The sequence below is a fragment of the Squalius cephalus genome (genome assembly GCF_949319135.1).
Source record: "Squalius cephalus genome assembly, chromosome: 7".
NCBI classification, from domain to species: Eukaryota; Metazoa; Chordata; class Actinopteri; order Cypriniformes; family Leuciscidae; genus Squalius; species Squalius cephalus.
In genome coordinates, this window is record NC_137128.1 from 25,508,017 (window position 1) to 25,530,694 (window position 22,678).

The 22,678-nt window shown below is 39.0% G+C and overlaps 1 protein-coding gene across 2 annotated transcripts in view; it reads right to left on the minus strand.

Annotated features, from left to right (window-relative positions):
• tox (thymocyte selection-associated high mobility group box) overlaps nucleotides 1-21,890 on the minus strand; it is a 58,868-nt gene extending 36,978 nt beyond the window's left edge. Inside the window, exon 1 of one of the 2 annotated variants that reach the window (XM_079875676.1) lies at nucleotides 21,412-21,890. In XM_079875676.1, the coding sequence (XP_079731802.1) occupies nucleotides 21,412-21,510 (99 nt within the window). In that variant the 5' untranslated portion in view covers nucleotides 21,511-21,890. The remainder of the gene's footprint in view (nucleotides 1-21,411) is intronic. The other variant, XM_079875677.1, reaches the window with a different exon arrangement.
• Between the last annotated feature and the right edge of the window lie 788 nt (nucleotides 21,891-22,678).

Sequence of the window (22,678 nt, forward strand, 5' to 3'; positions counted from 1 at the left end):
CCTCTCCACTCTTTCCTCACACCCATTTTCACAACATACATGAGATGATATATTATATGAACACATTTTGCTCCGGCTGTATATACATGACTGCATTAGCGACTGATGGCAGATTGAGGGAAATAATTAATCCCATCATCTTGTTATCAGCCGCCCCGTATCAACTTGAAGGTACATCTGGCCTTTCAGACCTTCTGCCGACCTCCCTATGTCAACATGTGTGGACCCTTAAAAGCAGCCTGTCAGGTAATAAAATATATTCCTCTGCCTTCTCGCAAGATGCTAATGCTGTCTTGGAGATGTGCCAGAAACACTCTCCGTTTCATTTCTGATCAGCAGATGCTCGAATAGTATCAACATCCAAATGTACACCTTTGGTTTCCCCTGGTGTAATTAGTCACCGGTGAAACTTCACATTCTAAACATGTCAACGTTTATAAAACACAGAGAAGGCAAGAAAAATGTGAGCATAATGGCACGCAGTGGAAAGGAGGACGTATGGGCGAAAAAGAGAGGTTTCCTCATGGTTTAATTTCAGCAGAAATCTAAAGGTCAACCGCTGTTACTAACAGCAATAGCTCTGCGCGAGACGCACACTCGAATGGTTCCCGTACAGAAAATTATAGCTGATTCCCCATATATGCGTACATTATGATTTATTTTATATTAAAATAAAGAAATAAAAAAAATACTCGATACGAGTCGCTGTCGATAGCAACCACTTCTCTGAGAGGAACACGCAGGGGTTTGTTGTCAAACCAAATTATACACATTCTTTCCATGGATAAACCGTAGCCTGAATAATAAGCAGCCACAAAAGTGGGTCAGGGTCGTCATGGAGAGAAATAGAGGCAAAGGGAGAGAGAGAGAGAGGGAGAGAGAGAGAGAGAGAGAGAGAGAAGGGGGGAGTGTTTCTCTCTTTGCTCCCTAGCATTCAATATCAAGAGTGGCAGTCATCTTTGACTTCAAATCATTCCTCTGATGAATAACCTTTGTCTGTACTGCATTACGGCACAAAGTGATTTCTTTTTTCACCCCCAAACCCCCCCTCCTCAAAATGGCAATTTTCTGAGAGCCTGAAGCTGAACTGAAAGAGTCTTCATTCGTGTTCCACCACTGTAATTTATTACAGTGAGCTAGAGTGACTTTCATGACTACCTATAGAGGCACTCTGATATTAGGCCCAGAGATGAGGATGAAGTATAAATCACTGGCTGGCTCTTATTGAATTGGTACGATTTCATGTCGAGCCGAGAAACCAAGTTGGGCTTTTCCCTTTTGCGCTCTGCCTCCAAGGCGTTATGCGGAATTATTTCTGAATATATCGCAATGTAATGCACGTATTCATTTCTATCAGTTGATTGGTGAAAGCCCCACGCAGAGAGCGAAACCAGCCTCCAATGTTACAATTATCTTCACAATGGTCTGACATAGATCTGTGAAGAATGGCAATTTATATAAGGGGGAATAACGTGATGACGCAGCTTTGCCGTTGCAGTCTGGTCTGTAAAGTGACAGCCGAGCTTCTGGGAAAATTTTTTCCTTCATTGGTTTAATGATTCATGAATGATGACATATTGCTTTTTTTTTTTCTCCTTTTCGCCTTTGCTCGTATTGTTGCCGTGAAGCGATTTATCGGTTCCTACGGTTCATGGTTTTTGGTCACTGGTGTCGGCGCAATTAGCTTAAATTAAACCATTAGTGAACTTTAATGTCTGTTTCCCCTAACTGAATCCCTAGATATGCTTCAACACTGACCGAATCTCATCTTAAACAGAGCTGACCTGAAAAAAGACGGGGGATAAAAATGATTAAGTTTCAGAGTGAGCAGCCAGTGGCTTGTTAAATATCCTTTCACAGTGAGACAAAATTACAGTGTATCATAATTTACTGCTTCAGGAATCCCGATGGAGGTAAATGAAGGCATATTTCACTGGAGACCAATAGATGGTGACACGACCACTTAATTGCTTTATTTTACGATTGGTTGAGGGGAAAATTTGGTTTGATAAGGGTGTTTGAACAAGTGTTTTCCAGCACCGAAAGCCCAGTGACAACATTTATTCTCCTTGTTTGTCTTCGGTGTCGGTTTCATTTCTGTATTTTGATAAATGGTGCAGATTTTGGTGCAGCTGTGCGGGGTCAACAGTGTTTAACTCGTGTGGGAGAGTGTTTAAGTGCATCTGCTCACTTGAGGATGTTTGCAGCTGAAAGGTAGGTCACGTTATTTTTATCTCAACAGGAGTGGTGTGTGTGTGTGGGTGTGTGTGTGTGCTACTTTTGCTGTCCGGGATGCAGTCCGACATATGTCTACACTAATGTCCCACAATGCACTTCAACCACAGAACAGCTAGTTGAAGACATGAAACCTTCTGCATGACATGGTGACCCCTCACAAATAACCACATGAGACCACTGTCACCGACACAGAGGGTTACACAACACATACACAGTGTTGCAGTGCACATTCCTCATCAATATATTGAGAATAGTTTGGACATGTAAGTCACACTTAATGTAAAATGTCAGAATAATAGAAATAATAGTAATAACTTCACTGAATTAGATACAAAGAATCGAACTAGGCTGTACTTCATCATATCAACAATAAACACAAACCCCTGGTTTCACAGACAGGGCTTAAGACTAGTCCTAGACTAAAATGTAAGTCTGAGCTGTTTCCACTGAAATAAACTTGCACTGACTGATCTTAAAAATATATCAGTGCCTTTTTAGTTTTAAGATGCACATCGGTAATGTTTTTTTCTAAGCATGTTTATAAAAATTACTTAAATGTCCTAATTGATCTATGGTCTAATCCTGGCTTAGTCTAAGCCCTGTCTGTGAAACCGGGCCAAAGTTTCACAAGTCTAAAGGCCCATTTACACCAAACTATAAAGAAAACTACAGCGATAACTATATTAGCGTCCACACCAGCGGACGATATCGTTCTGTTTATTGTAAGCGCATGCTTGTCTGCCGCTTTAAAGGTTTGAGTTCGTTATAGCTGGATTGATTCTGATTGGCTGTCAGTGTTTTTATTGCTCATCAGGATAAAATCATACTGAAAGTGATTCCAACTTTATGGTTTCTTTGTGCTGTTATCTTTATAGTTGTGGTGTGGACTCTGCTATTCTTTCATACTGAGAATGATTTTCAGAACTACTGTATATCTTAATCGTAATCTTTATAGTTATCGTCCTTGTTGTGAACGGGCCCTAGACTTTTGTTATCATTTTGAACAATATATATATTGCTTCAAATTTGAAACCTAGAAAATTTTATTTTGTGAATGATTGAAAAATGTGCTATATTTTGTATATTTGGCAAACTATCCCCAAAATATGAAGTTATTTTTTCAATGAAATGATACTCTTAATAAGAAACTAAAACTGCCAGTAGGTGGCGGTAAATGTCTAAGTGATTGAGTCATTCATTCATTCAAACAGCTGATTTATTTAAGTATTAAGTATATGGCTCTCTTTATGAATGGACCATTGAATCATTGGTTCACTCGAATGATTTGTTGAAAACATGGATTCATTCAGGAATGAAGTAAATACTGTAGGTGTGTTCGACTTGAAGCGGTGCTGCGCAGACCGATCGGTGTATGACATCAAAGTATCATTTTTCAGTGTGTCATGATCCTTCAGAAATCATTCTAATATGCTGATTTGCTGCTCATGAAACATTTCTAATTATTATCAATGTTGAAAACAGCTTAATATTTAAGAGGAAACTGTGATAAAACATTTCAGGATTCTTTGAAGAATATAAAATTCAAAAGAACAGCATTTATTTGAAATAGAAATCTTTTGTTTTGCAACACTTTTGATCAGTTTAATACATTCTTGCTGAATGAGAGTAATAATTTCTAATAATATCACATCAGCCTATGCCTTTATATTTACCAAATCAACCTTTGAACAAGCAAATGGCTGATGTGTTCCAGCGCTGGCAGCCGGTCCCTAAGCCCATGAGAGAAGAGCATGAGTAATTTATGTAGGGTAGTGTTTCTGAGACAAGGACCCTTGAGAAATCTAATCACTTTCAACAGACTCAAAGAATTTGTCCTGGTGCATCAGGAAAATGGACACAACCCCCCCCCCCCCAGAACCCTCTTGCCGTCCTTGTTGCAGGGAGGTAAGCTACATTAAATCACACTAATCGCAAAACCGATAGACCCCAAAAAATGTCAACAGGTGCGACGCACTGAAAGGATTAACATTTTTCTGCCTGTATCTTTATACAGAGGGGAGAAAAAAGAGACAACAAGAAGCAGGAGCCAGAATGACCTGGGTGGACGGCTGCCAGCAGCCAGCTGAAAGGGCTGCAATTTCAGCTATTGTGCGGGAAAAAAACCTGTGCCAAGTCCCATTACGTGAAATTGAATTTAACCTCCAACGCGATTAATTCAGATGTTGCCTCGTCTTTTTTCTAACCTCATGGCAGAATGCCACGCACAGTGGCTTATTAAAATATGAATCCACCTTCCTCTAAATTAGGAAGTGCCCTCGTCACACCTGATTGACATGGAGAAGTGACTCGGTACATTTGGGCACAATTAACAAGCTATTTTTATCAACTGCAAGAGCTAGTAAATGAAAACTTAATAAACTGCTGTTTACATTAATTTAAGAACCACCTTTTGTAATCAATAGCAGAGCTCTTGCCATCTGGTGAAAACACGGAAAGCCACAAAGAGAGTCGTGTTCAGTCATTTTCCTGCTAATTTGCAAAACATGGAAGACAATTGAACGGAATATCCAGGAAAATCAATCCGCTAATCTATCATTTAACCTGACACTACGCTGACAGAGGGGTGGCGTGCGACTTGTCGCGGACAGTGATGGCAAATCAGAAGGGCCATGTTCATTATGACAGGCCCCTCCCCAAATCTCCCACAGAAACGTACGTATTTAGGGGGAAAAAGCGACACCCTTGAGCGAGCTACTCCGCTTGACAAAAGCTCCCAGCAGGAGCTGACCGAACTCACACATCAGGCTCTGTATCTGAACGCAGTACAATGGGCCACTGTGTTCTCATCCTCAGCTCAGCTTCAGTCAACAGCACAGCAGTGCCTCACATCGCCAGCGCTGCCCGGCCTATTACAGCGACACGACACGAGAGACCAGGAATGCTATCAGCAGTGGACATACTTGGGGGAGAAAAAAAACCCCCAAGCATTCCTTCCACATTTGTTCCATTCAATCTATGGCTCAGGCTTTGAATTCATACCACTGCACTATTGTATTGTGTGTGTCAATAAAGCAATAAGCCACAAAAGACCATAAGTTATTGTGATTGTACCAGGTCTGACAGGTAGATATCAACCAATATAGCATTTACCTAATTGTTATATTTGTGGGTTTTTTTACCAATAATAATAATAATAATAAAAATAATAAAATAATACTTTAACCTCGGACCTTGTCATTGCTAGCACTATTCTCTTTGGTTTGACCAACAGGAAGAAAAAAATAGTGCTAAACTATACATTAAAAGCTATTTTACCTGTGAATTTTGGGTGCTATTCTTTGGAAACCCACCAAATGGTGCCATTTTCTGTTTTTTAAAATATATACTCTATAACCAACTAAGCTAAATTAAAAAAATCATTGGTTACACTGATTTGCATTAGTGGCTTATTATTGTTATAATATGATAAGGCATCAGTGTTCAACAACAACACATTTATTTTTTGAATTATCTGTGTTTAATATATTTATTATTTTATCATGTGTAATATTTTTCCCTATACTAACTTGCCACATTAAAATATTATCTGCAGTCCCAATTATAGTTATTTGACAACAAGCTTTGTTTTGAACATGACTCATCAGAATTTAGACTCAGAAATATCCTTTTTATAATGCTGCATCTTCATTTTCTCTAAGAGAAAATGTTTCAAACAGGTGATTCCACAGCCCTGTTTTGTGCGGAGCTGAACCCGAGACATTTTTGAGAGCTTCAGAGCGGATTCTCCTCTCTTGGGCTGTTGCTATGGCGCTATGCACTTCCTCTGCAGCTGCCGCCCTGGTGTGGTGGGTGATAAGCATCAGGGATGCTGGGACACAAGCTCTCTTATCTGGACGCATGACCACAATCACTTCCTGTTCATTACCTCTCCTGCTAGGAAAACACATAGGAATTAATGCGGCCTGACCAATGAGCCGCTGCTAAAAACATACACAGAAAAACAAGCTCGGACACTACAGGGCACAAACATCCCATTATGTGTCAATCATCTAAGCCGGTTGTCTGCATCGATACATTAACAGCAAAACGTATGGGTTAACTAAAGCTAGTTTGACTGCAGTGTTTATGCCACAGTGCCGAGCTACGACGCAATAACAGCCCCTCCATTAGAATGCAGGTCTCGTTCCCTGTCAGGAAATAAAGATTGCTTTATTGATACATGCTGTTGCCATGACAAGCATCCAGAAGATCCGTTTGGTTCGAGATTTCGGCATCCTTGGCAATCGCACAAATTTGGCCTGGCTAATGAGTTTCAGCCTGATCAGGATCACATGGGTCTCCATGGCATCCTCAGATGTGCCTTGAGCCTGCATCGCTATTAGCCGGACCTACTGCAGTTCATCACTATTGTAGTTTTGTTTACATAACTATTGATTAAAGGGGTCATCGGATGCCCATTTTCCATAAGTTGGTAAGATTCTTTAGGGTCTTTTTAGTTTGTAACACACTTTGGTTAAATTCCTCAATGGTTGTGTAAAACAACTCCCTTTTTAGCTCCTCAAAAACAGCTCTGTTCACAGCGACCCGTTCCGGTGCATGTCTCTTTAAATGATAATGAGCAACTGCTCACCCCACCCCTCTCTTCCTTGGGGCGTGTTGACAAGACACAAAGTGCTGCCATGGCAGACAGTATACAAATGGCAGAAATATGCTAATACGGGAAATATGCTAATACAGGAAATATGCTAATACGGGACAGGCCGTCAGTGGTCGTGGGCGGAGCATGAGCAATATCACATCATATTGCTCAGAAAATCCAAACGGCTTGATTATTGAGACTGTTTAGGCTTTGTGATTATTCAAAAAAAAAAGAGCGAATGGATTTTCTTCATTGTATGGTGGTGTGTCCACACACTGCAAAGACACATTTATATGCAAACACCATATAAAAGTGAATTTTGCATCCGATGACCCCTTTAAGGAGTATAACCTGAGACCAAAACCTACCTTTATGACTCATTCTTCTCTTTCTTGGATAATGGCGCCTGAGAAGTTATCTTTCGAACTGTAGTCTGCAAATCACCAGCTTATTTGCTAAGAGGACAAAAATATCTCTATCATATTACAGTATTGATTGCGGGTGAACCTGAGCTGCAACTTTGCTTTGAAGTTTCCTTAGAAAAACATGATGTGTAATGATATTAATTAAATAGAGTGATGCTACACATGCACTTTTACGAGGGTACGAAGACAAAAAAAAAAAAAAAAAAAAACGCTGATGACATGATATTTATAGTTGCTACATTACAGTCACATCCATAACAATGGCAAAAGTCATTTTTATCTTTCAAAGTAATACATATTTGTTTTTACTTAGGGACATTTCACTCAAAAATTTAAATTCTGTAATTGCTTTCCCCTCATGTTGTTTCAAACTGATATTTTTCAAAAACTTTTTGTTTAATCTTTATGCAGCTTCTGTCATACAAACGACCAAAAAAGAAAAGAAAAAAATCCTAAAAGATCTCATAAAAATAGTCCATTTGTTGTGCTACATAACTTTGTGCTATATGACTGCTATATGATTTTGGTCTGTTTCTCACGTAAATGTATTGTATACGTTCAAAACACACACACACACACACACACACACACACACACACACACACACACAACTATATATATATATATATATATGTGACAGTATAACATACAAGTCAAATAAAGCACTTTTATGGTGCTTTTATGTTTTTTCTTTCCTTTTTGAAACTTGACAGTTGTGGTCAAACATTAGAAAACTTCCACTTTCATTTTCCACTGAAAAGAAAAACTACAACAACAGCGACAGGTTTGGAGCAACTTGAGAAAAATAATTAAAAACAGATCATTTCTTTGTAGAACTATTTATCTTTTTAATCTCATTTATATTTAATAATCAGTTAAATCCAAATAACATAATTTACAACTAAGTGGAAACACTCTGATTGCTATTTGTCCATGATGTTCATTATCACATCATTTTAAAATAATATTTGGCTTAATCTAACTACAGCTGAGCACTGAGAGTTTACACCCAGTGAAACGTGTCAAATGCGAATGTGGTTGCCTGATCTCCGTTAACAGCACTAAAAGCATTAACTTCCTATCTGACAAATTTAAAGGGTGCTTCATTTGTCTTCCAAGAAGCAATTTCGTGTTTTAACCACCTGTAGGAAGCTTTGTGACTCTCCCTCTCCCTCTCTCCCTCCCTCCCTCTCCCTCCCTCTCTCTCTCTCCCTCCCTCTCTCTCTCTCTCTCCCTCCCTCCCTCCCTCCCTCCCTCCCTCCCTCTCTCTCTCTCTCTCTCTCTCTCTCCCTCCCTCTCTCTCTCTCTCTCTCTCTCTCCCTCCCTCTCTCTCCCTCCCTCTCTCTCTCTCTCTCTCTCTCTCTCTCTCTCTCTCTCTCTCTCTCTCTCTCTCTCTCTCTCTCTCTCTCTCTCTCTCTCTCCTTAATGTGCCTCAGGACCTACGGCTGTGAGGTTCATTTGTTTGTGTAGTTTTTTTGCCCATGTTTAATTACAATGGTGCAGCTGTTCCTCATTTACACTGGGGTCATATATTTGTGTGAGTGTGTGTGTGTGCGTGCGTGTGTGTGTTCATATCTCTCTCACTCTCTCTTTATTCTCTCTCTCTCTCTTCAGGGCCTTGTTTGCAGAGAGCAAAAACAGTGTGTCCACCTCTATCAGACTCAGAGGTACTGAAACAGAGATGATTTTGTGGTTCAACTTATAAGCCTCGACCGTTTGAATTGCAAGGTTGAAAAAAAATCTTGTTATTAAAATGACAATGGAACTATTTCCATTTTTTAAAACACATATAACACCTGTGTAATACTGCTTTGCATTTCCACGAACAGGGAAGGTATGATACTGAATGCCCAGGGGCTTCGAAAATTCATGAATTGTTTTATAGATCGGGTTTAATATTTGTGATGACAGACTCATTTGCACTCTTATCCAGAAGAGGCTAGAAACGTGCCCCTCTGGACAGATTTTAATATACTGTGCCTTTTGTCTAGCACAGTGAGAATCACATTTTACTAAATCAGGACCACAAGACGCAGTTTCAGTTGAAAGCTATGCGGAAATTAATGTCTGAAATGACTTTAAAGCTTAAAATTTTAATGTTTAGTGTTTAAAATAATGGTAGAGGATGAAAGGCTGTTTTGATGGCAGACAGTCACATATCCCAACTAATGTAATGCTAGCCTCAACCGCAAAACTTTTCAAAGTGCTTCTATAAAACAAATGGGTTTGGAAACATTTTTGACTCCATTTTCTATCCTTTCAGCGGGAAACCGCAAAAAAGGTATGACTAATACAAAACAAAATTGAGTATGACTTTCTGCTGGTTTCCTGTTGAAATGAGCTCCTTGTTTTCTCTGTCCACCGCCTTTCATTTCCATTTCACTTGTAGCTGTCCTGATAAGGTTTAAGTCTCTTTGAATTACCTTCTCTTTTGCGTATGAATGGCGTACACACTTGCCGCACTAAAATTAATTGCTCTCTTGTGCGCCGCAGTCAGAGTAACGCATATTTTCATGTCTAATTTTAGGCTCATGAGTTGAGTTGAGTTGGCTGAGTGTGTCCTCTAAAAGCCTGAATGTGTAAACACCCCAAAATATGGAACATCGATCAGCCTCAACCCCTCAAATAATAACTTGGGCAAATGACTTGCTTCAAAGCTTTTCACCAGACCATGAACAAGCAATGAGGGGAGTTTCTCTGAAAGTCAAGCGTGCAATTATAACTTTAAGTCTGTTATTTTGGGTCGATTTTGACCTCAAACACAGCTGCTCGCAGTGAAGACAAAAAATTCAAAATAAAAGGGATGTTTGTTAAAAACATATTTTTCTTCTTGCTCTTAAATTTTACATGCAGCAGAAACGTCCAAAAGACTTTAATGTGAAGTATAAACATACTGCCATAAAGACAGACATCCTAACTTTTTACATTTGAACATAAAATGCAAATTCAGGAACCGAACTGAACTTAAATATTCTCAATTTGCAGAATGTTTTCAATTTTAAAAATTCTTTCAATTTGCAGAATGTTTTCAATTTTAAAAATTCTTTCAACATCACAAAACAACTCAGGTCTCATAGTAATATAGAAAACAATACATTACATTACAATAAGCAAAGGAAATACCCCATTTTCAGAAACTGCTGTAGATTTTCCAAATTACACACATTACTGTTCAAGAGTTTGGGGTCTGTAAGATTTATTTTAACGCTTTTGAAAGAAATCTCTTTGTTGACCAAGGCTGCATTTATTTAATCAAAAATACAGTCCAGCAGTAATATTGTGAAAAATGTCATTTCACTTAATTTAATTTAAAATGTCATTTAATTCATTGCTGTGATGGCAAAGCTGAATTTTCTGCATCATTACTCCAGTCTTCAGTATCACATGATCCTTCAGAAATCATTCTAATATGATGATTCACTCTTATTATCGATGTTGAAAACAGTTTGTGGAAACCATGATGACACATTTTTTTCCAGGAATCTTTGATAAATAGAGAGTTCAAAAGAACAGCATTTATTAGAACTTTTCTGTAATAATTTAGTCTTTACTGTCACGTTTGATCAATTGCATCCTTGCTGAATAATGTATTAGATTCTTCCAAAACAAATGTACTGACCCCAAACTTTTGAATGGTAGTGTAGATCAATTCTATTTTATAATCTAAAACAGGCATCAGAATGCTCTCATCATCTCATCACGGTTAGTGCAATATTGATGCTTTGCGCACCACTCTACTTTTTTGCACTTATAGGTTTTGATTACAGCTAACGATAAGCCTCAGAGCGTGGAGTCCATTTTGATGATTATGTTCCAGAGGAGAAAGGTGTGAGGCCCACCTGTTCTAGTGCTGCTGAAACATGATCTCACACTTGTCACAAGACAGCGATCGGGAACTCGCAACGTGTCCTTCCTGATCGCAGGAGAACAGAGGGCCAGGCATCAAAAGGCTGACAGGTGCCACTTAAACACCAAAGACTGAGCTGAATGAGGGGAAACACAACAGGCCATTAGTTCACCTACAGATGGGCCCACAAAGGCCAGGGTGTGCTGCTTCACAAAGCTGCTGTGCGCATTTAAGTCCTGACGTGTTGCTGAAAGTCCACCACACAATGGAGAGGCTGGCACTATTGTTGTGGCCAGAATAACACTACAAGCATGCAAACAAACAAACAAACAAACGTGTATTTAACAGATGCTGGACTCATTGAAATCGTGCATATGCCATGAAAAAATAGAGAAAAGTTTGTGAATTAAACAGAGGATTAGAGTTGCGTGTTATTGACACGCACTCAAACACTACAAACAACGGAATCTGAATTATTCTTATGGTAAGAGTCCTAAAAAGATATTAGCAATTAAACTAATGGCGAAAGAGGATGTTTGGGATATTCTCAGGCTGCTCCAAAAATCCTGGATCCGCACCATAACTTTCATTACATTCTGTGACCAAAAAAAAGTCTTTATGTGAAAATGATTGCAATATGTTTCATAGTGAGATTAAACTAAACAATTAAGCTATTCTGGATTGGTTTTCACAGAGCCATCTGTTTGGATGTTTCCTCAAACTGGGAGCCTAATCAGCTATTCATATGTAGACTGTCATTGGGCAAAGCAGACCCAAAAAATGAGATGCCGCCAATGAATCGCAATCACAGATTTGTGCCAGAATTTTCTCGACGCGCATGACGGCCCAAAAAAAAAAACATTTCCCCAGCCAAAATAAAGCGAACACATGTCCAGATTTTATGATCATTATGTTCAGCTACTTAATGAGTTGATCTTTTGGCATTTTCTGCATCATACTAAACTGGCTGATATGCTAGCAGAGAGAGAAGCTAATTATATTGAGAAAATAATCTTATTTAGTAACAAACATGGCTGCAGCGCTATGTCACATTTGTTTGAATTACTACGCAAGGAAAACTCAAAAGATTGGAGAGGGCTGAACTGGGACTGACGACCAGCATCGTAAACACAGACGCAGACGACGTAAACATGTCACTAGAATTCAAGGCCGTAAAATGCAATTGAACGCTGTCTTTCTCACAGGAATGCTCGTGTTTATGGCCTTGCATTTTCCACAGTGACAAAGACAAAAATGGAACATACCAAGCAAGCAAAATTCCCTCTTTTCTTCCCCAGACACAAAGTGATGTCTTAGCACTTCAGCACAGGTCTCTTCAGACTGACTATGACAAACTCTTTTCACCTCTTTACAACATACTCCACTTATGCAGATTGTTCTATGTCATTTCGCATTTAATAGCATCACTGATATATTTCCCAAACCACCTTGGCTGATTGCAGACACCACATTATTTTCCTCGATTCTGTTTTTCAGGTTTGGCCCTCTGGGTCTGTGGAACGAGCAATGACAACAATAATCATTCTCCCAGCATAATTAACAACACTTTGTGGGCTTGGAGATCATGACCGGCAATCATTCTGGACTAGAGGTGCACTGATTACACTTTTTCTTTCCTGATACAGAGTAACAATACCAGTGTTTTTTATGTTGTTGTTTTCTCACTGTACACCTTCCCTGGGAGAGAAAACAGAACATAAATATGAATGAAAAAACAAATATGTAGCATGTGACAAAAAAAAGAAGTAACTTTACGGTTAACTGGACCAAAGGTTTTTGAAATTTTAATGCCAAGGACCCCCAGATATAATTTGGACCACCTTCATTAAATATGAAGGCAGCTTGTCATTTAAAACATGCAAGTAGCAACTTTACATGGCTGCTCGCTTTAACGTTAACCTAGATAAATGTAAGCTATTATTAGGTGCATATCCAAGTGTTTGTGCGAAGTGTGGAAGATAAAGTATAGCGCCGGTGTGATCACTGGCATTTAACTTAAAATCGGCCTCTGTGAACTTGAGTGCGCCAAAAAATAAACTGAAACTCAGCGTGAACTTTCCTCACAGACATGAGAAATACATCTATTGAAAGCTTGAAATGTCTATTTTTAAATTAACCGATTCAAATGGATTCAAAAAGATTATGTTATGAAACATAAATATAGGTGCGTGCACTATTCTGCAGAGATGACGAGTCAGCATCGTCGACTTAATCTGTGCAGTCGAAAACACAGAAAAAATTATCAATAAATTATTAAACAAATTCCTTGCTGTTTTTTCACAACACATTCATAATCATTACTTTTGCCGGTGGGCTGTGGCAAGCTTTATGCGTGCGCTTGAGCGCTGATTAGGCTATGCTTAGACAATTAAAGGCTCAATATTATGATTTATGGCTTATTAATATACACGTGCGATTTGTAGACTAATTGCGTAAATGAACGACTAATAGTCGACTAGAAAAATCTTTAGTCAAGGAAAGCCCTAATTTGAAGTGTGATAAAAAAATAAATTATTGTTTTAGTCAACGTACGTATATATATATATATATTAGTGCTCGATTAATAGCAACTAACATAAGTTTTTGTTTACATAATATATGTGTGTGTATATATATATATATATATATATATGTCTGAGTGTATGCGTGTATATATATATATATATATGTAAACAAAAACTTTAATGTTAGATGCGATTAATCTATATATCTATATCTATATATATATATATATATATACACTCACCTAAAGGATTATTAGGAACACCATACTAATACTGTGTTTGACCCCCTTTCGCCTTCAGAACTGCCTTAATTCTACGTGGCATTGATTCAACAAGGTGCTGAAAGCATTCTTTAGAAATGTTGGCCCATATTGATAGGATAGCATCTTGCAGTTGATGGAGATTTGTGGGATGCACATCCAGGGCATGAAGCTCCCGTTCCACCACATCCCAAAGATGCTCTATTGGGTTGAGATCTGGTGACTGTGGGGGCCATTTTAGCACAGTGAACTCATTGTCATGTTCAAGAAACCAATTTGAAATGATTCGAGCTTTGTGACATGGTGCATTATCCTGCTGGAAGTAGCCATCAGAGGATGGGTACATGGTGGTCATAAAGGGATGGACATGGTCAGAAACAATGCTCAGGTAGGCTGTGGCATTTAAACGATGCCCAATAGGCACTAAGGGGCCTAAAGTGTGCCAAGAAAACATCCCCCACACATTACACCACCACCACCAGCCTGCACAGTGGTAACAAGGCATGATGGATCCATGTTCTCATTCTGTTTACGCCAAATTCTGACTCTACCATCTGAATGTCTCAACAGAAATCGAGACTCATCAGACCAGGCAACATTTTTCCAGTCTTCAACTGTCCAATTTTGGTGAGCTCGTGCAAATTGTAGCCTCTTTTTCCTATTTGTAGTGGAGATGAGTGGTACCCGGTGGGGTCTTCTGCTGTTGTAGCCCATCCGCCTCAAGGTTGTGCGTGTTGTGGCTTCACAAATGCTTTGCTGCATACCTCGGTTGTAACGAGTGGTTATTTCAGTCAAAGTTGCTCTTCTATCAGCTTGAATCAGTCGGCCCATTCTCCTCTGACCTCTAGCATCAACAAGGCATTTTCGCCCACAGGACTGCTGCATACTGGATGTTTTTCCCTTTTCACACCATTCTTTGTAAACCCTAGAAATGGTTGTGCGTGAAAATCCCAGTAACTGAGCAGATTGTGAAATACTCAGACCGGCCCGTCTGGCACCAACAACCATGCCACGCTCAAAATTGCTTAAATCACCTTTCTTTCCCATTCTGACATTCAGTTTGGAGTTCAGGAGATTGTCTTGACCAGGACCACACACCTAAATGCATTGAAGCAACTGCCATGTGATTGGTTGATTAGATAATTGCATTAATGAGAAATTGAACAGGTGTTCCTAATAATCCTTTAGATGAGTGTATACATACACACAGTATAAATAACTTGAGGCCAACTGTGCATCCCCGAACCCTAATTTGTAAACCCCTGAATCGACTGTAACTGTAAAAATCCAGTGAAAATCTTACATTTGTAACCACACGTGACACACCGGTTTGAATATGCAGAATGAAGAGGAAGAGAAGATTTTCTGTGAATAACAACTTCACTTTTAGTCTGTTCCTCACAAAGCTATCAAATGACCTTGAATACAGTACAAAAGTCATATGATAATACTTTTTTTTATTTATACTTTTATGATGTTATTTATTTATTTATTTTTGGAGCTTGGCAGGATAAGTCACGTCTGGTATTCAGGTACAGGATACCAAAAGAAATGTGGCTGGTGGAGTTTTGTGATAGCACAGTCGCTGATGGTAGAGAGTGTCATTTATGGTGTGCAAATAAATTGGTGATCTGCCACAGTTCCTGTGTGAGTGTTTGGACAGTATATTATGTATTTAATTTCCACATACGGGAAAGTTATATGTGGACATGTCCGTAAAGCCAAAGCAAACAAACTGAGCAGATATTCTACCACATAATGGAAGAAAGTGAGAAGAAACAAGCCCACATGTAATGGTCCTATATAACGAGTGCGTGTTTGTGTTTGTGTAGTTGAGTTGTACGTTGACCTGTAGAGTCGTAATGAACAGTAGCCCGAGCCACAGAGCTTGTCTCTTTAGATATGCACACATGATATGCAATTAAAAACTCCATTCACATTCCAGTGAGTCTGTCAATCAGAAGCAAATCCTTTTTGACAGAAGCCAGTGAACCGTGCCAGCTAGCCACTGAACAGGAACTCAAACAGTAATGGCTTTTGTTACCAGCAAGACCAAATTTGGATGCAATTAAGTTGACCTTAAATGAGAATATATTGATATTGTGGAGACGAGACAATAATTGGATCTCTTCTTTCAGCAAATGTACATTTTAGTTCATTAACTGACAACTGATTTAGCATCTGCTGCAAAGATAACAGTAAGAAGTTACTAGTTATATTACCCGCAGGACACTACGGTGACTAACTGTTGACCATTCTAACACATCAAAAAGTGTCAATCATCTGTAAAGATATCTGTCAAGAGTGGTTGGTGTGGAGACGTCATCGTATGGAAAAGCATCAAGTAAACAAAGTCGCATCAGTGATGTGCAGCTCTTCATTGTGCTGTTGTGCTTGGAGCTTGACCTAGGCACAACATGAGCAAAGATCACAGCCTATGTAAACATCTCACATTTATGACAATCCACCCATGTGTGGCCGGCTGGTGTAATGTTGACATATGCTGTTGACATAGGAAAAACTCCCAGATATCCGTCAGTGGAAGGACATCTCTGTTTAAAGGGGGAGAACAAGCCATTTTTGGAGTTACCGTACAATGCTTTCAAAACGATTAAAACATGGAGGTGTTAAAGCCCTAAACACTGACACCTGGTTGTGCATATTGAAATCAACATAACTTTTAATAATTCACCAAAACTCTAACCATACTGGTAGGGATGCACCGATATGAAAATTTTGGCCGATACCGATTACCGATAATTCTTTATATTTGAAAGCTTATATATATATATATATATATATATATATATATATATATATATATATATATATATATATATATATATATATATATATATATATATATATAAAGCTTATATATATATTGGCCGATAATTCTAAATCCTAATTTTTATAATTTTTTCTCTTAATTTTTGAGAGCCTGATTACAAAAACAAAAGTCTCACCATTAAAAGCCATGACCCAAACACAATTATAATGATGTTCTCATTATAATTTTATGTAGCCTCTTTGACAGACTTATGCTGCACATGTTGCACTTAACTGTATTTTCGTTTTTGAAGTGATTCCAATCATATTTCAAGCAATTCCAAACCATCATAGTGAACAGTGCGCATCTTGAAGTGTTTGAGCTGAAGGAAATAATACATTATTCATCGGCTTTAATATATTGGCCAAATTTTCTTAACAGCCCGATAACGATAACATTAAAAATGAACACATATCAGCCGATACCGATATGGTGGCCGATATATCGTGCATCCCTAATTTGGCTTTCATATTCTAAAACCCTCAGTCTAAAACTCTTTTTTTTTTTTTTTTAACAAATGATCAGTTAAAGGATGTGCTTAACTTGCTTAAATGTTGATCAATAAATGAAATATTATATGAACTTTTTTTTATTTACTGTGCATTTCAAATGAGGTTTGTGATGTTTGCAACCATGTTAACAAAATTTGGAGTTTAAACTCAGATTTGTGAGATTTAGTGATAAAGCAATTAAAAATGAAAAGAAGAAACATAAATCAATAAAGATAAATTCCTTCAAGACCTCTAATAGGGGAATAAAGAATTTGATGTGTGTACAACTATACTTTTCATCCTATGTTAAATTGACAGGTTAGTTTGCCAAACATATCTAATAGATCTCGTGATAAAAACCAAAGTGTCTACCATATGGAAAGTCCCACATGATTTATATTTACATGCTTCAGTTTGAGCCAAGAAAAATAAAGATTTTGGATTTTTGCACAGCAAACCACTTACCATATGACATCATGTGAATGATACAGCATCAAATACAAACAGACTGCTGCATGCATTGATTTCCTCTCACATTTAGGAGTGTGGTTTGATCAGTGCTCTAAAGGCCGAGGCAGGGGGGGGGGGGGGCATGAATGAAATGCCCACTCAGTCTCACCCTGTCATCACATCACTCTTTCAGTGACCTGGTAAACAGAGATTACCAGAGCTAGCCTATAGCTCCTCTCTCCTTCTCTCCTAGTCAAATCAGCTTCCACTTTCAGGACTCAGATGATAAGTCCGTTAGCTCCTTTTGTTAAAAATGCACATGCATGTAATGATCATTGCAGCTGGAGTAGAGGGAGGGGGGGGGGGGGGGGGGGGCGTTTTAGAGTGGGGTTTGAGTTCTGCTCTTGACTAACAAACACAAAAGACAACGTATTATGTCAGGGTCAACATCCTGGGACCCTCTGACATCCAGGACCACCAAAGATCTCAGTAATTTCTACTTAATTGAAAATGCCTGTGGGCTAAGACACGCACACAGCAGACTTTATATTACAGAGCATGGCCCATGACAGCAATACATATTTGAGATATCTAATTTCTCATCCGTTTTTAATGTAATCTTCTTAAGAGCAGAATCACATTTGGAATGTACTAACACTACAAAAACACATACAGAACATTCAGGAGAATATACTCCATAGTTGTAAGCAAAAGATCTTGAATTTAATTTTCTAGGTTTTTATGAAATGTTTATAGGTGTCTGTCTCTCTCGAGACAGTTTGTAGGTATAAAAAATGTGCGTCAATAAAAAAAACCACAAGCCTGTTTTGCTCACCAACTCTCTATTATTTGCAGTTGCTTTAAATGCACAGGCAATTAAATCCTCTTCTATCAGCCTAATTGATTCATTCACTGGAAAATAAAACTGATGTAGGATTTACTTTTAAAAAATGTTCACTCAGAAATCACTACGTAAAATTCACAAATTATTACAGAGAAACAGCAAGTAACACATTGAATTAAATGTGAAATTCTGTAGAAAGACTGAAAAAGTACTTTCTTGTCAAATGTACTCCAATCATCTTTATTTTATTGTCAACTTCTAAAAATATTTTTTTTTTTACAGTGTATGCATCATTCAAACCTTGTAGGTACATAATGACTCCAGCTGCCAGTTGCGTAAACATAGCCATTATGTCAAGACTAGTCGTGGGGCAATCAGTCTTACGTTTTGGTTTCAAATTAGTCCCGTCTATGTTTTTATGTAACTGACTTAAAATAGTTATGAACATTCTTAAAGAAAAATTTGTGATGACTAACTTCTAAGACTAGTCTTGCAGTTTATGTAACTGGCCTCAGCCCAATTAATCAGACTTCTGCTGTGACATCAGCTGACAGCGCACAGACCGTACACAAGCAAAACCTGTGAAATTTGGGCCTCTCGCCATTCCTTAAAACCACATCAACGACAGACTTACAAGACAATGAGTCATGCGTAGTGTTAACAGCTTGCTTGCATTATCTCATTGGCTGTAATAACTTTGAGCCTGCAAACTCCATTAATGCAGCGACTTGAGCACCAGCTGAAAGTCGTTAGGCATGAAATAAATAATTCGCTTTGATATAGGTCGGTTTCAGCGGAGTAGTTTTGTTGGCCATTAATGGTCAGGGGCTGCATCTCTGCCGGTTTTCATAATCCCAAACAGACTGTAATCCAATCTCTCCAGAGTACCCTTCAAGACCACTCTCGACTTCCTTAACAGCAGCACTCATGTAAAGCACACATCAGAGGTGCAGATTCAGATTCAACGAGTTCTGTACGGCGTCTTCAAATTCAGATTTAATTGCCTTTGCATTTATTTGCTTGGGAAACACTCTCTTAGCAAAGCAACACTGTGTCTCGTGTCCCGAGCAGGTTGCATGATAAGCACAGGGCGATAAGAACCAAACTGTATAGCACACAGGAAGTGTGGAGCATTAAGTTCAGATAGTGTGTACAAAGTTGCTTCATTTTTTTTCTTGATCCTGGCAGCAATAACTTCAGGCTCGAAACGTGTACCTTTCAATGCACAAAAAGCATTGCGCTAGCTAGACAAACACAGACTTTCCTGCATTTACACGTTTTGCTGAACTGCAGAAAATCCACAACAAAGTGCAGAACAACTGAACGTATGTCTCGAAGGCTCGGAACTAAAATCCATAGTGTATGAATAAAGATACAGTGCTTGTTTTTATATCTTTCTGTCCACATCAAACAGAAAGAGTGCGGACCGCAGTGTTTTGGGATCTGAGCAGAGCAGGTAGGGAGGAAGGTAATCAGAAGGGGGTCTATGTGCACAGACTGCATCAGTCCCACTGGCACCGTGACCCCCGTTTAGCCACATACCATCAATTTCTGTCTATTTGTTCTGGAGATACCACACACCACTGTCACAATCTCACTTGTTTGCTCTGCTGTGTCCCCCCACCACTACCCCCATCTCTCTCTCTCTCTTTCTTACTCCTCTAACTCCAGCTCCCCTCCTCCCTCTCTTTCTGAATTGCTAAGATGAAAAATCTCGAGTGGAGTTGATATAGGCTGACTTGCCTCTGCAGTAAAATTACACTATATAGATTACATCTGAAAGCCCTTCCCCTCCTTCCCTCCCTCTTCCTTTCCTCCCTACCCCCGCCAACCTCTCTACCCTGGTTTTATAAACTCAGCAAAGATATTAACAATTTACTGCTTCACATCAAAATTACATCTAACAAATGAATCACTGAAACAATGCAATGAAATTGCGCTTTCAAGGATTTTTTAAAATAAGGTCTGTCACTAAAAATGGGATTAATCCATAAAACATTTCACTGTGTATGTGACTGCACTTAGACATGGATATGAGACCTATGGCAGTGAATCAAGAAGCATTGAAAGGAATAATACAACCCCAACCCCCACTCTATCACCCCACAGTAACCCTACCCCCTCCTCATTCACACACACACACACACACTCTCTCTCTCTCTCTCTCTCTCTCTCTCGTCTACCCCATCTCTCTTTATCCTGCGCACATGCACTACACACACACACACACACACACAGTAACAGCACCATCATTAGGAGAAATAGAAGAATACAAACCCCACATAGGCTATCTCTGTTATTCCTCAGGGAACTTGAAGGATCAATTAATTCCGTAGGTACAAAGCATTAAACACAAATATGATGTGAACAGCATTAATAAACATACACATACATATGGTTACTATGTTGTTAGTGCGTGTTAGGTAAAGGACAGTTTGTTGATGCCCATGAGTTTGGGGCTGTGATGATGAGCAGGTGTTTTTGAGTAAGCGAGTGCTATACTTCTAGCTACCAACTTATTTAGTGCGATCTAATTATTTGCATATTATTTACAGTCCATAAGCGGTCTCTATGACAACCCGTAGAGGCGCTTTTTAAATTCGCGACGTAAATGGCACGTGAAAATGCTAATGTGCTCATTTAACAGTTAAATATATAAACGTTTATATTCAGGAAAAAAAAGAAATAATAAGAATAATAAAACAATAAACCAAGTCACCAGGTTTGGAAACATTTTTGGTCTCGCGCGCTCAATCGCTCCTACTTTCTCCGACTCACTGTGACAGTCGGGTGAAGTACAAACTTTGAACAAGTCCTCGACAGTCGGCATTAAAGTTCAAACCGGCCAAACTCAAACAAAACACATAAATGAAGAGCATGCATCATGAAATGAAGCTTTACCTTATTGCAGTACGGAGAGTCCGAATAGTGAGACTGTCCCAGTCGGGAAGGATCTGTTGCTGATGGTGGTGGAGGTTGAGGATAAAATCTCACGTCCATTTCAGTAAAAACATCAACCGGCCCCTATTGCCTTTCCACTAGAAAAATGTGTTCCTCGCTTACTCAGAAATCGCAACGCAAATAAGAGAAGAAGGTGCCAACTGAAGACTGAAAGAGGCTGTCTATTGCGCCTCACATCCGTTCCGCGGTTTTCACAAAAACTTTTATATGAACCTTTACCTCAGTCGTCTTACAATAAAGAGATACCGCGGGAAAAAAGTGCTCAGGTTTGAAGGGAACAAGAGCATCTGGTGAGTCTATGTTGACTGCTGTGAGTAGAGATGTGTATCTTCTTGGTGCAGCTGTGGCTCAGAGTAACTGCTCTATGGAGAGAAGCGAGCGCTTTGCCAATGTTCACACACAAAAGACTCGCAAGCCACGCGGCGGTACCGCTGTGCGGCCACAGGGGGCGCTGCGATGTGCGCGGACTGCGCTCCTGCTTCAGGATTTGCATCACTTTGCGTATGATACTGTCTGAACATATGCTGACGGAAGATTCCGTTTAGATGTGCCAGTGTCGCTCTTCAAAACGAACATATTTTTGACAGGAGTGTCTTTCACCGCATTAGAATATGTTATCGTGAAATGTAAACAAGAGTCTCCAGCACTGGGTGCATTAGGCCTGCATGTGAACAACTATAGGCTACTTCCAACACAATGACTTCAAGTATTTAAAATACTTTATAATAAAACAATCTATCTTTCATAAATTCACAATTAAATGAAACTCTAAAACCTGCTAAAAAAATAAAAGTAGGCTAAATCATGTAAACTGGCATCATCTTTCTTAAGATGTTTTTATTGAAGAGCAAGCAGTTCTTGAAAGTTGTGGAATCATCCAAATATACACTATTCAGACTAACACAATGTGTTGATAGGCTGCTCCTATAGTGGCTGAAAACCACTGGTCTACATTTTACTGATAGCAGTGGCAATCCTAAATAAAAGGAATCTGGAAACTGTTATCCATCCCTTCATCTATACTGCCATAAACATCCACTCCTGGTTTTTCATTTCCCCCTCTCCAGTCGCTGCTCCCCACACAAACTCTGGCCTGGAAGCCTGTCAGACAACAAAAATAAAATAGGTGCAATATGTTTTTAAAAGTGAAAAATTCTAAAAGATTAGTTTACTAATTTAAATGTGACATTACGTAACACTGCGTCAC